At 44.0% G+C, this 14,280-nt stretch overlaps 1 protein-coding gene across 3 annotated transcripts; it reads left to right on the top strand.

Annotated features, from left to right (window-relative positions):
* The first annotated feature begins 1,431 nt into the window (after positions 1-1,431).
* On the top strand, positions 1,432-13,587 carry LOC147268716 (uncharacterized). 3 transcript variants are annotated; one of them, XM_086221913.1, is made up of 16 exons: positions 1,432-1,449; positions 3,474-3,671; positions 6,646-6,748; positions 6,857-6,960; positions 7,039-7,311; positions 8,305-8,401; positions 8,579-8,691; positions 8,942-9,106; positions 9,280-9,376; positions 9,552-9,683; positions 9,927-10,039; positions 10,281-10,430; positions 10,764-10,860; positions 11,037-11,153; positions 11,412-11,524; positions 11,766-13,124. In XM_086221913.1, the coding sequence occupies exons 3-16, from the start codon at positions 6,646-6,648 to the stop codon at positions 12,567-12,569; spliced, it is 2,478 nt and encodes an 825-aa protein (XP_086078039.1). In that variant the 5' UTR covers positions 1,432-1,449; positions 3,474-3,671; the 3' UTR covers positions 12,570-13,124. The 3 variants fall into 3 exon arrangements, with proteins under 3 accessions (XP_086078039.1, XP_086078056.1, XP_086078048.1); XM_086221930.1 differs by lacking the exons at positions 1,432-1,449; positions 11,766-13,124 and adding an exon at positions 13,202-13,587 and having other exon boundaries at positions 3,357-3,671; XM_086221922.1 differs by lacking the exons at positions 1,432-1,449; positions 11,766-13,124 and adding an exon at positions 13,138-13,587 and having other exon boundaries at positions 3,358-3,671.
* The last annotated feature ends 693 nt before the right edge of the window (positions 13,588-14,280 follow it).

The following is a 14,280-nucleotide window of genomic DNA, read 5'->3' as shown; positions in this document are numbered from 1 at the left end:
TGATCTGTGCTGGAGTGGAGAGAGTGGAGGATTCAGAGAAATGTAGTGTGTAAAAGCTGAATAAGTCGGCATACGTTGGTCAATAGTCACACAAAATACCATATTTTTGTAGGGATTTTTGTCAGGAATACAGTGGTGTGTTTTTAAAAGCTGTGGAATGTATGGTGTAGATGTGAGAAGCATTTGTTTGAGAGTATGTACCCTGAGAGGACACGCTCTCCCCATAGACTTCCATTGTAAGGCGAAAAGTGTCTCCCCCACTTTGACGGCTCATAAAATCCAAACCGAGCGCGTAGTATATTAACCTTGAACAACTTTTAATCAGCACAGTTGGGAGAGTAATGTGTGAAAGTTTGGAAGCCCTGGCATTTACGGTTTAGGAGGAGATAGATTTTGTTCGGGCCGCAAAATTGTCCAAAATTAGACATTCGTGTCCAAATTGTGGACATCCTGTTACAGTTAGGTCAGGGGTGTGAGTGTATGATTTATCCGTCTTGATGAGACGAGTTCAATGGTGTTTGTCCCATGTCTGTAGGACATTCCTACAGTCTGTGGCGTGGTTTTTTGTGTATGTAGGTGGCGCTATTGAGTAGAGCGCCTCTTTTTTTTTTAATTATCGAATTTTTCGCCGCACCCGATGTGCTTACCAAATTTGGTGAGTTTTCATGCATGTTTAGGGGGTCAAATTTACTTTTGAAGTGGCGAGTGTGACTTCGAAACATAATAGGGTCTTCGCCAGGGACTGGCTCAGGCCCTAAAAAAAAAACACCACAAAAGTCTATAGCGCCACCTAGGGAGCCACACAAAAAAAAGATAATTTTTTATAATTTAGAGAGCTATAACTCCTCACACGAAAGTCCCACAAACATGGGACCAACATCGTTGGACTCGTCTCATCAAGACGAACAATTCATACACTCTGACCCCTCACCTATCTACAACAGAATGTCCACAAATTGGACAAAACTGTCAAAATCAGGACTTTTTTTACTCCCCGAACAAAATCTATCTCCTCCTAAGCCGTTAATGGTACCGCTTCCAAACTTTCACACATTACTCTCCCAACTGTGCTGATTAAAAGTTGAGTAAGGTTTTTATATGACTTGCTCGGTTTCCGTTTTATAAGCCGTCAAATTTGGGGAGACACTTTTTACGTTACAATGGAAGTCTATGGGATGCCAAGTCCTCTCATGGTACATACTCTCAAACAAACACTTCTCACGTCTACACTACAGCTCACACAGCTTCACAAAACACACCACTGGATTCCTCAGAAAAATCCCTACGAAAATATGGTATTACATTGCACTTTGAAGCAACATATGCAGTTATCTGACTTTCACACACTAAAAATGTCTAATTTTCCTCTGCTCTCCACTCTAGCACAGATGTCAGAGATTTGTTTACGGTTGTCATGGAAACCAAAAGGGGAGCGTCTCAGCCCTCATGGTACATACTCTCAAACAAATGCTTCTAGCTTGAAAACTACAACACCCACACCTTCAAAAAACACACCATTGAATTCCTGACAAAAAAACCTATGAAAATATGCCCTTACATTCCACTTTTCACCAACATACACTAAGTTATTACTGTGTTTCACAGTAAAACTGCCAAAATCCTCCTCTGCTCTCCACTCTGACACAAGTGGCAGAGAGCGAGCAGAGAAGTGAGGGGCTCTTAAAGGGCCGGCTCTCAGCTCTGCACTCACACTGTGCAGCACACTTAGCCCAGGGGTTAACCCTAACCCTACTGTTGTCATGGAAACCTCTACTCTGCAGTAGAGAGGTGCAGCAACAGCGACAGCTGTCACCTGTGATAGATTTCAGATTTCAGATAACTTTATTTATCCCCGAGGGGCAATTAAGACCACAACTCAAAGCCTGATACAACTATCACAAGCCGTCACAATTATTACAGATTGAAAGTAATAATGGTACACTTCAGAAACTTAACAACAGCACATATACATTTGTTGTGTATGTACGCTAAACTTGAGCAGTCCGTTGACCCAATGGAGGCAAGTGAGAGTGAGGCGTCGCAGCAAGAGCCGCGCCAGCCAAGCCCGGGCGGGGCAGGCTGCAGCCAAAAGGCGCTGCCACCCCAAGGGAGGTGGAGAGGGCAGAGGCGGGGGTCAGGAACACCCAGGGGAGGGGGGGATAGTACGTGCCATTTGCGTCACCAAGGCAGAAGGAGTTCTCCTGGAGGATAAACAGTGGGCAGATGACCTTCAGTAGCCGATAAGGAAGCTGTGTTTGGGTTAGGGCAGAGGAGCACACATTCCAATCCGTCTTCTCCTTCAGTCCAATCCAAATTGTAAGTTAAAAATTTTCTGGTCTTCAACATCACTCTCCCCTTCGCAAAGCGGCCAACTGCTCCGAGATGGTTTCCATCCTGCGTTTCAGTTCAAGAGTCTGTTGTTTCAGTTCAAGAGTCTGTTGTTGCCCCGCTTTGCCAGCCTCAATAATTGCGTTGTAAATGACGGTCAGTTATGGAGGTCCAGATCCGGTGGCAGCCGTCGTCTTGCCAATTTTGCGGTATGTGAGGGCACCTCCAAGTCCGAGGAGGAGAAGCCCCACAACCATGAACCCAAATAAGTAGAGATCCTCGATGTCCTCCACGGAGAGAGGCGTCAAGCACGCGGTACGCCATCTCCCCCAGGAATCGAGAACGTAGCCCGCAGGGTCGGTTCCATGCGGACAGGCAGGTTCCTCCGGTCCTGATTTCCTTGTCGAAAATATGGTGAGAGACCAGCTGATCAATTCCATGATTAGTTTTTAGGTAGAGAGCTCACACCTGCGTTGGATAGGAGTTGAGACAAAGAATGATAGTCAGACAGAAAAGAAGAGGAGGAGAGAAGAGGAGTGCGACTGCTCTCGCCGAGTCCCAACCAGGATAGGGAGAGGCTACCTCTTCATAAACTACATGCTCTCAAACACAACGTACACAAGGCACAAATACACATCACACTGCTTCGGAAATACATCCATCTATCACTCACATTTTCTCCTACTACATGAGGGTATTACACATCTATTTCTATCAAGGCATGTCTTGATGACTTCAGACCATTTCTCTAACTAACTACACATCATCATCTCCTCTCCACTCAGCCACTCATGACACACAGCGCCAGACGGGAGGCACTTTGAACAACTCTCACTCTGAAGCCACAGTTTGCCATATACATCTCCTACAAAAAGAAAAAAAAATTCAGTTGAGCTCATAAGACTACATGTTTCAATCCCTTTGACTGATAAACACTTGCTATGGATTGTGTTTTTGTGTGTGTGTGTGTGGGGGGGGGGGGATAAAGGGTACAAAGTGTCATTCTAATCCAAAAATCTTGGTAATGCAAAATATCTCTCTAATAACAACAATCAAGGACGTTTCACCTTTGCACGTTTCATTTTCTGCCAATGTAATAATACTACATTTTTCCTCTGCACACATCCCTCCTACATTCTGTGTAGACAGCTCTCTCTCTATGGTCAGATCTGACAGCTCTCTACCAATCAGTTGCTGTGCTACAATGCACTTCATGACGTGTCCTCATGCCAACTCTCTGCCAATCCCTTGCTGAGCCACTCTGTACTCCATGACATCTCTTCATATGAGCTGATAAATGCGGACTGCTGTGTCACCATTTTCTCCTGCTCGTCCAACCGGAGGTGAGTGCTGCTGTCTCTGTTGTATGATTTCTTGTTACTTACCGCCATGTTTCAAATACTCGCTAGCTTCTGACATCTGCTGTTTCAACTCACCACCACAAAGCCCCTTCCTCTTCGAGTCCGCCATTTCGCCTCACCGCGACTAGGCCGCTATGGCTGCCATTTCGCGTTGCCGAGACAAGGCCGCTGTCTCCGCCATTTCGCCTTGCCGCCACTAGGCCCCTCGCCTCCGCCATTTCGCGTCGCTGCACGAAATCAACGCCATTTCGCCTCACCGCCAGGAACTTTTACCTAGTCCCGTTGACAACGCTGAAGTTAGCTTCCGATTCAGCAGCTTCCGATTTGGCACTTAAGGGGAAAGTTAAGGGGAATTTGACTTCATGTGTAGTGCGACTGTTTGTCCACTGATTGTCTGCTTTTGGTGGCATGTATTGATGTGAAAACATTGTAGACATTTTAAGAGAGACATTAACTTTGCCTGACACCCACGGTTGTATTTGTGAACATTTTATTCTGTTTGTGAAAAAGCTAAAGGGGAGATTTCACCGTTTTGTTTTATACCTAAACCTCATTAGATCAGGTCCAGATCAAAAACACAGCACCTAGGCTTCTCAAATCTGGACTGGATTAAACTACAGACCCTGAAGTTTCATAAAAACATAGTCTCTGATTTGTGAAACATGTATTTTATTTGTGAAAATGCAATAAAGGTGCTTCTCGCAGTTTTTTTCAGCATACAGACCACTTTGGACCAGGTCCAGATCAAAAACTACTATGCCTAGACTTCTCAAATCTGGACAGGATTATCCTACAGACCCTGAAGTTTCATAAAAACATAGTCTCGGATTTGTGAAACCTTCACTCAATTGGTGAAAATGCAATAAAGGTGCTTTTCGCAGTTTTTTTCAGCATACAGACCACTTTGGACCAGGTCCAGATCAAAAACCACTATGCCTAGACATCTCAAATCTGGACTGGATTAACCTACAGACCCTGGAGATTCATTCAGACACAGTCCTGATTTGTGAAACCTTCTATTTGTGAAAATACAGCAGATACACCACTTTGGACGCTTGTCCAAAGTGGTGTATCTGCTGATACAACACAGAAAAGCACATTTATTGCATTTTCACAAATAGAAGGTTTCACAAATCAGGACTGTGTCTGAATGAATCTCTACCTAGCCTACCTAGCCGTGGACCTCATTGCACATTACTGATTATCATAGCAAAATTAGGGAATTTGTGCATAGCCTACCAAACACATTTAATTAGTTATCCCATGTTTAATAAAATATCGTCGATGAGCACATTTCTGGTTGTTATAAGTCATTTTGAAGTTGTAGGAAAACTTCAGGCTACATCAAACTTACCTGACTGGATTGTAGGACTCCGCTGTTAAGACTACCTTTGTAATTAGTGGTCAACTATAACCACTTACGTGAAAAAAAGAAAAATAGAGCCACATTTTCAGCAGTTTATAACCGGAATATGTGCTATGAAAAAACAAATAGCAACAGTCACTGTATGAAAAGACACATTTTCATTATGACTATTTTGTTCATGGTTAGTCATAGGCCTACATAATGGTCAACAGAAAGCCACAACCTTACAAAAACAGTTGAGAATATAAAAACTAAAAGAAAAAAACAAAAAAAAAACAAATTGCAGAATTTTTGACAGACTGTGCTTTTTGAACAACTTCTTTGTGTAGTCTCATCATGTTGTCTAATAATCAAAGAAAAAAATGAGGGAAACAAAAGAAACATGGGTCTATATTGACTGTCAAACAAAGATTTATTCTCCAAACTATTTAGCACATTGTTAACATAGATAAAAATTGTAACTCTTTCTGCAATAAATTCTCCGGAGGACTGTAACATGAGCAAACATAAACTGTTAAACATCCCAAATTCAAAGCTAAACATATTTTCTATATGCTATTCTTGTGGTGGCTGTGGCTCCTGAGGTAGAACAGGTCGTCCAACCTGATCCCTTCTTGCATTTTCATGAATACAACAATTTTTTCACATATGAAAGACTGTTTTTGTTGTGAATCTTCAGGGTCTGTGGATTAATCCAGTCCAAAGTGGTCTATACTGAAAAAACTGTGAAAAGCACCTTTATTTCATTTTCACAAATAGAGAGAAGGTTTCACAAATCAGAGACTGTGTCTGAATGAATCTCCAGGGTCTGTGGGTTAATCCAGTCCAGATTTGAGAGGTCTAGGCATAGTGGTTTTTGATCTGGACCTGGCCCAAAGTGGTCTATATGCTGAAAAAACTATGAAAAGCACATTTATTTCATTTTCACAAATACAGAGAAGGTTTCACAAATCAGAGACTGTGTCTGAATGAATCTCCAGGGTCTGTAGAATGATCTAGTGCAGATTTGAGAAGTCTAGGCATAGTAGTTTTTGATTTGGACCTGGTCCAAATTGGTCTGTATGCTGAAAAAAACTGTGAAAAGCACATTTATTGCATTTTCACAAATAGAGTGAAGGTTTCACAAATCCGAGACTATGTTTTTATGAAACTTCAGGGTCTGTAGGTTAATCCAGTCCAGATTTGAGAAGCCTAGGTGCTGTGGTTTTTGATCTGGACCTGGTTGAATGAGGTTTAGGTACAAAGCAAAAACAGTGAAATCTCCCCTTTAGCTTTTTCACAAACAGAATAAAATGTTCACAAATACAACCATGGGTGTCAGGCAAAGTTAATGTCTCTCCTAAAATGTCTACAATGTTTTCACATCAATACATGCCACCAAAAGCAGACAATCAGTGGACAAACAGTCGCATACACACACACACACTACTTTTACACATTGCCCATCTCCTACTGCCAAGGTAAGTTGCACTTCTTTTTAATTACCTCACTTAAGAAGTGAACATCTCTCCCGTTTGTGAGTACAAATAGTATAATATAGTCTCATGCTTTCATTGTGAACGATCAATCAATATACATTCTCTTTTACAGATGCCCCGTTCGAAGGCCCACCGGCGTGCCCAGGCAACCAAGCGGAGGATGGCCGCGAGGCAGCCTTGGACCCCTGGGCCACCTGTCCCCGAGTTTGTTGCTCGTATGCATTACCTATTCTTTAAATACCTTGCCGCTCCCACTTAAACACTTGCCACAAAAAAACATGTCAGCCATGGCCTCACAATCTTTTACATCTCCATCCTAACAGGGCGCGGTACCGGACACTGCCATCACGTGCGGAGATGGCAAACTTCACTCTACACCAACCATTCCGTGAAGTTAGTCACTCCTGCACAGACCCCCGGCCAGAAGGTACCAATCTTCCTCATTCTACATCATTGCATGCATGTCATGCTTGCTGTCTGTTCTAAACATGTGCTTCTGTCACAGATGGTGTTCGTCCTGGGAGACTCCCACCTGCGCTCCATCGTCGACGGCTTTGTGAGTATGCCGCAGGGTTCTCTGTCTTTTGGCTTCTTATCTGTTCCAGGTGAAGCCGCCACTGACCTCCGGACCGAGGTCATGCATGCTGCCCTCCCCTGGACCCCGGACTTGGTGTGCATGGGTGCCCCCAGCAACAACCTCACAGCCAGCAGGACTGTTGGTGAGGCGGCGTTGGACTTCCGTGCTCTCCTGACAACAGTCAGCAGCCTCTGGCCAACGGTGAGTTTGTTTGTCATACACTATTATGTCTTTCCTCCTACACAGTCACACTTGTTAGTTATGTCATTATTTATAGTCAAACGTGACATTTCTTTCATTTTGCCCTTCAAGGTGTTAGTGATGGATTTCCCTCCACGCTTAACCAAAAAAATACAGACAGAATGTCATGCATGCTGATAAAATAAGATCATGGATTAAATTAGCAAGTAGGCAAAAATACAGACAGAGCGCCTTGTCAAGACAACAAATATTACAAAAGTCTCATGATTTCAATTTTGTTATGGATCGGTTTTTGGAAAAGGTTAGGGATGGCCCTGAGTTCATCGGTTGTTGTTCAGAACTCAGGTGCTTGGTTGTAGTTATGAAATGTATGCTGGAAATTCTGCAAGAGTTGCCGTTGCTAACCGGTGCATAAGTGACACGTATTTGCATAGGTGTTGTAGTGATTGTGTTATTCCTTGTGTGTTGGCCGCTTGTAGAGGGGAACTTTGGAACCGCTATACGTGTCACAGTAAGATTTCCAAAGGGCAGATTCCAGCTGAGTGTTGGGTCAATAACCTGACACCTGATCCCATTCCGCCGGAACTGGGATGTTTGAATAGCTTGGAGCTACACTTGATTGTCAGATTGAGGAGAAGCAACTCCAGACCCCTCGCTTTGCCAGGGGGAATGTGTTCCCCAAGGAGCATGACCAGCAGAGAATGAATAATGAAATGGAGTACGGGGCTGCACTCAAAAAGCAGGTAAGGCTCTAAACAGTGTTGGTCCAGCCAGCTACATGGTGGAACTGGCTTCTTGAGGCCCACAGAGACTTTGGACTGGTCGGTCCGAACGTTCCTCTGATAGAAATTTGTTCTGATGCAGGTTTGATTGTTTATCAAAGTAATAGCCACGTTTCAGCCTTGCTTGCCGTCGTAGTTCATGCCCAACCGTCCCCTGGAGATTCTCTTCCTTACAAACCTTTTGGATGTGTGTTATTTTTTGTCTTGTCAGATTGAGGAGAAGCAACTCCAGAAGGAACAGGAGAGGAAGAGGAAGAAACCGGAAGAGCGTGAACCTGACCAGGGCATCTATGACCCATGGGGTCGAGGTAGATGTGGAGCTCCACTGAAGAAACAAAACAAAAACCTGATTAGTACATCCCAAATATTTGCATGGCCTTAGAAACACAGCAACAAGAACTTTGCAAAATTATGAATATTTTAAATCTTGTTTTATTTGTTATGTGGTCACCATTCAGATTTTCCCTATTTTATTCTTTTTTCAGGTTCACACCATCTTAAAGCCCCTTGGTTTGCTGGGCGTAAAATAGCCCCTATGACGCTCGTCAGGAAGCAGGAAGATGATAAAATGGAGTACAGGTCTGAACCCAGAAAGCAGGTAAGGCTCGAAACAGTGTTGGTCCAGCCAGCTGTGTGATGGAACTGGCTTCTTGAGGCCCACAGAGACTTTGGACTGGTCAGTCTTAACGTTCCTGATATGTAAATTTGTTCTGATGTAGATTTGATTGTTTTTCAAAGTAACAGCCATGCTTCAGTCTTGCTGGCTGTCGTAGTTCATGTCCAACCGTCCCCTGGAGATTCGTTTCCCTACAAACCATTTGCATGTGTGTTTTTGTTTGTCTTGTCAGATGCAAGAGAAGAATGATCAAAGAAGAAGGCAGAAGAAGGAGAGGAAGAGACTGAAGGAAGAAGAAGAGGAAAGGGAAAATTACATTATGTTTTTGGATGTGATGCAATGCATGGTGACGGAATTCCAGAATGAACTAATGAAGAAAAAACAGAAGGAAACGGAGGTAAGAAGCTAACAAGAGAATGAAGAGTCTGTTTTTAATCCTTTCTTCACTTGTGGTTTGTACTTTGACCCAGCAGTAAACTTCTCTGTTGGTCCACTTGAAGCTCAATTGTTTTGATTCCATCATTTGAGGATTGTTGTGTGATAAATGAAACCTCTGTGCTGCACATCCAGGAGCAAGAGCAGCGAACTGCTCCTGAGGGATCAGGGGGTTCTGAGGACAGCCTGGGAATGGACTACAGCAGCTGTGACCCCCAGGCTGAAAATGGAGGTAGGTCCCCTCTCAGAGAAAGCAAAGGAAATCTGAGTACAGCCAACACTTATTTTTGTCTTTTTGAAAAATAATCAGTTGTTTCATGGTAAACAAGATTTTTTCCTACACAATCATGTTTTGTTGCCGTCACGAATGATAACTCATGGTTCTTATTTCTTATTCTCCTGGCCAGCTGACCTCAGAGAGATGCAGAGGCTGTATGAGGAGGTCCACCACAACCTGGACAACCACCACCAGAGGGGAGCCACGCCTGCTCAGATGAACAGAGGGACACAAAACCGCAACCCCGGTCAGAGGGTGGATGGTAATGTAGCATCTGCATTTATTATATCAGAGACACCAGTGACAGGCTGCCTGGTGCTGTAACCATAGCACTTTAACACTTAATTTGCCTTCACTCCCAGGTGAAATGGCCCTGTAGTGCTCTGTGTTATCAATCAGTGCTACCTGCTGTTACTGTTTAGTGAGGTCCGCATCAGCTTGAGGGTGAATTCCCTCAGAAAGAAGAGATTTACCATGTAACATGTGCCTGTCCTTCTCTTTGTAGGTTCAAACCATCTCCAAACCCCTCACATTGACATGAACAACTGGTTCACTAAGAAGCCAGTCCAGCAGAGAATGGACAATGACATGGCGCACACGGCTGCACTCAAAAAGCAGGTAAGGCTCTAAACAGTGTTGGTCCAGCCAGCTACATGGTGGAACTGGCTTCGTAAGGGCCACAGAGTCTTTGGACTGGTCATTCCTTTTATAGAAATTTGTTCTGATGCAGGTGTGATTGTTTCTCAAAGTAACAGCCACGTTTCAGCCTTGCTTGCTGTGGTAGTTCATGTCCAACCGTCCTCTGGAGTTTCTTTTCCCTACAAACCTTTTGCATGTGTGTTCTTGTTTGTCCTGTCAGATTGAGGAGAAGCGCCTCCAGAAGGCAAAGGAGATGGAGATGCAGAGACTGGAGGAAGAAGAATATGTCAGAAGGGTGGCTATAGAGAGCGCACGCATGGCCAGGGAGTACGAGGAAGAAAGATGGAAGAGGAAAAAGAAGGAAATGGAGGTAAGAAGCTAACACGAGAATGAAGAGTCTGTTTTTAATCCTTTCTTCACTTGTTGTTTTTACTTTGACCCAGCAGCAAACTTCTCTGTTGGTCCACTTATGGACAATGTTCAGCACAGAGGATGTAATATTTCTCCATGTTGCATGAATTTTAAGAGCAGAACGGTTCATTAGATGAAAAGTGTTTGACCTCATGCATCTGTCTGTTAACTAGAGATAATTGCACTTTTTAACTGGACAGCCTGAACCACTGATAACGAGAAGCTCAATTGTTTTGATTCCATCATTTGAGGATTGTTGTGTGACAATGAAACCTCTGTGTTGCACATCCAGGAGCAAGAACAGCGAACTCCTCTTGAGGGATCAGGGGGTTCTGAGGCCATGCAGGGAATGGACTACAGCAGCTGTGACCCCCAGGCTGAAAATGGAGGTAGGTCCCCTCTCAGAGAAAGCAAAGGAAATCTTAGTACAGCCAACACTTATTTTTGTCTTTTTGAAAAATAATCAGTTGTTTCATGGTAAACAAGATTTTTTTCCTACACAATCATGTTTTGTTGCAGTCACGAATGATAACTCATGGTTCTTATATCTTATTCTCCTGGCCAGCTGACCTCAGAGAGATGCAGAGGCTGTATGAGGAGGTCCACCACAACCTGGGCAACCACCACCAGAGGGGAGCCACGCCTGCTCAGATGAACAGAAGGACACAAAACCGCAACCTTGGTCAGTAGGTGGATGGTAATGTAGCATCTGCATTTATTATATCAGAGACACCAGTGACAGGCTGCCTGGTGCTGTAACCATAGCCCTTTAACACTTAATTTGCCTTCACTCCCAGGTGCAATGGCCCTGTAGTGCTCTTTGTTATCAATCAGTGCTGCCTGCTGTTACTGTTTAGTGAGGTCCGCATCAACTTGAGGGAGAATTCCCTCAGAAAGAAGAGATTTACCATATAACATGTGCCTGTCCTTCCTTTTGCAGGTTCAAACCATCTCCAAACCCCTCGTTTCGCCATGAACAACTGGTTCACTAAGAAGCCAGTCCAGCAGAGAATGGACAATGACACGGCGCACACGGCTGCACTAAAAAAGCCGGTAAGGCTCTAAACAGTGTTGGTCCAGCCAGCTACATGGTGGAACTGGCTTCTTGAGGCCCATAGAGTCTTTGGACTGGTCATTCCTTTTATAGAAATTTGTTCTGATGCAGGTGTGATTGTTTCTCAAAGTAACAGCCACGTTTCAGCCTTGCTTGCTGTGGTAGTTCAAGTCCAACCGTCCCCTGGAGTTTCTTTTCCCTACAAACCTTTTGGATGTGTGTTCTTGTTTGTCCTGTCAGATTGAGGAGAAGCACCTTATTCCTTGTGTGTTGGCCGCTTGTAGAGGGGATCTTTGGATCTGCTATACGTGTCACAGTAAGATTTCCAAAGGGCAGATTCCAGCTGAGTGTTGGGTCAATAACCTGACACCTGATCCCACTTCGCCGGAACTGGGATGTTTGAATAGCTTGGAGCATCACTTGATTGCACTGCATATTCCGTTCATGAAAATGTTGGTATTGCCCAAAGGGGGGCAGAACAGAGTACATGGGCCGGTAACATGCGTTCCGGCTAATTTCGTGCAGACCATCAATGTGTTGCCTAGGACTAGCATGGAAGGGTCCATGATGCAGACTTTACGCCGAACCGCAAAACCGGCAAATTGGAACCTGGAATTATTTGTAAGGGGCAGGGCACGTGCTTGGAATCTAAACTGTGTTTGGCCAAAAACAGTGATGCTCTGTCGTAACGTCGACGTCCAGGACGGTCTGGTCAATGGAGCGTATGGCACTGTCACAGATATTGAATTTGGCCCCGACCCCACATTTCCTCTTAGAATTTATTTCAAGTTCGGTGACGACAACATTGGCAGACAGAGGAGGACAGAGTGTCCACACGCAGCAGTAGAATACAGGCATACTACTGCTATTGAACCAGACAGGGAGAAGACCAGGAAGTGCGGTTGTGTGCGGGTGCAGTTTCCCCTCAGGCTAGCGTGGGCTTGTACAGTCCACAAAGTGCAAGGGTTGACTGTAGACCAGGCTGTTGTTTGTTTAAAGAAGGTATTTGCACCTGGGCAGGCGTATGTAGCTCTGTCGTGTTAGGGCTTTGTCGGGACTGATCATTAAGGACATTAAGGAGTTTCAAAGCTACATGGCGCTGTCCCAGGTCAAATACTAGCCTCATGTCCCCTTAATTGGTTCTGTGTGTGCTGGTAGGACAAGTTAACTCGGACCTGTTGTTGGATAGGAAGCCTGGCATGACTGTTGGCATTTGTTAGAATAGAAAGTCCCACTCCACCTCTCTGTGCCTTTTTTAACTTTTTTAACCATTTTAACTTTTTTAACCTTTTAACTTTGCCTATTTATTCTGTGCATGTCTTGACATGCCCAGTTTTTAAGGTATTTATTAATGTATTTATTATTAAATTATTCCACTGTCACGCACTGCACTTAATGCAGTTTTCTAGAGTGACTATGAATTGATAGCTTAGTTAGACTAATCATGGTTCCACTCGTGCTGCGTGACAATCATGGGTCACAGCACGTTGTTGTTATTTATAGTTGTTTGTTATTTATAGTTGTTGTGAGTCACTGTCTGTCATATTATTGCTGTTGGTCTCTTTATAAATGTATTATGTATGTATATTTTTTCCCTGTTGTCTCCTCTCAGCCCCCTCCCTCTTTGTCTCTCTCTGTCTCCTCTTCTCCCACTGCCCCCGCCCCTCCCCCCCAAGTCTATCTCCCCTCTCCACCCCAGCCCCATCTCTCTCCTCCTACCTTTCAACCCCAACTGGTCTAGGCAGGTGGCCACCCACTTTGAGCCTGGTTCTGCCTGAGGTTTCTTCCTGTAAAAGGGAGTTTTTCCTCACCACCGTCGCCAAGTGCTTGCTCATGTGGGAATGTTGGGTTTCTTTCACTCAAATTGTGCATTGAACCCCCACGGGGAGAAATTTAATTTAACTTGTTCATGTTACTTTGATAAATTTTAATGGTTCACTGTATGTTATAAATGCATTTTTATTTCACTTCAGATTTAGAATTTACATTTTGTTATACATGCAGTGACTGTTTCTAATTTACCTTTTTGTAAAAGTTAATCAGTTAATAAATTCACATGTTCACCACAGCTGATGTCTGTCTTTTATTGTCAGAATAACAGTGATAATAACATTGACAATGAATGTTGAACTTTCTAATCCATACAGTAAAATTTCCTGTTTTCAATGCTGTATTTTGCCACATCCATGGGGTTGATGATATTCAGCAACTTAACTTGAAGAATCAAAGTAAACTGACAGCCAACAGGTAGCACAGACAGTGATGAACACATGGGTCAATATGCAGCTGTCAGATCTGCAATCACACTTTGGGTCCAACTGGAGCTTCTACCTCCTCAACTTCAACTCTCACCACTTTGATACCAACATGGATGGAGGAGCACTTCTCCATCACCCTGGGATTGATGATGACATTCAACACCATCACGAGAAGAAGCACATCAAACTTAGACAAAAGGTAGGACAGAAGATGACAGGCAGATGGATCAATACGCAGCTCTCAGCTCAGCACTTGGAGTCACAACTGAAAAAGATGGTCTTAAATTTTACTATTGGCAAACATAGGGAGAGTTAAGACTGTTTTTCGCAGTAAAAGACAATTTTCCTCTGCTCTCCACTCTGACAAAGATGGCAGAGAGCGAGCAGAGAAGGGAGGGGCTCTTAAAGGGCCAGCTCTCAGCTCTGCACTCACACTGTGCAGCGCACTGAGGCTCGTATCTCCGAAACTACAAGGCCTAGGGATTTGCCGATTACAC

The sequence above is a fragment of the Aulostomus chinensis genome, chromosome 2 (genome assembly GCF_037954235.1).
Source record: "Aulostomus chinensis isolate RoL2024-O1b breed Wild chromosome 2, RoL_Achi_v1.0, whole genome shotgun sequence".
In the NCBI taxonomy this organism is placed as follows: Eukaryota; Metazoa; Chordata; class Actinopteri; order Syngnathiformes; family Aulostomidae; genus Aulostomus; species Aulostomus chinensis.
Note: the sequence above shows the minus strand (reverse complement) of the source record. Positions and strands in the feature narration are given on the sequence as shown.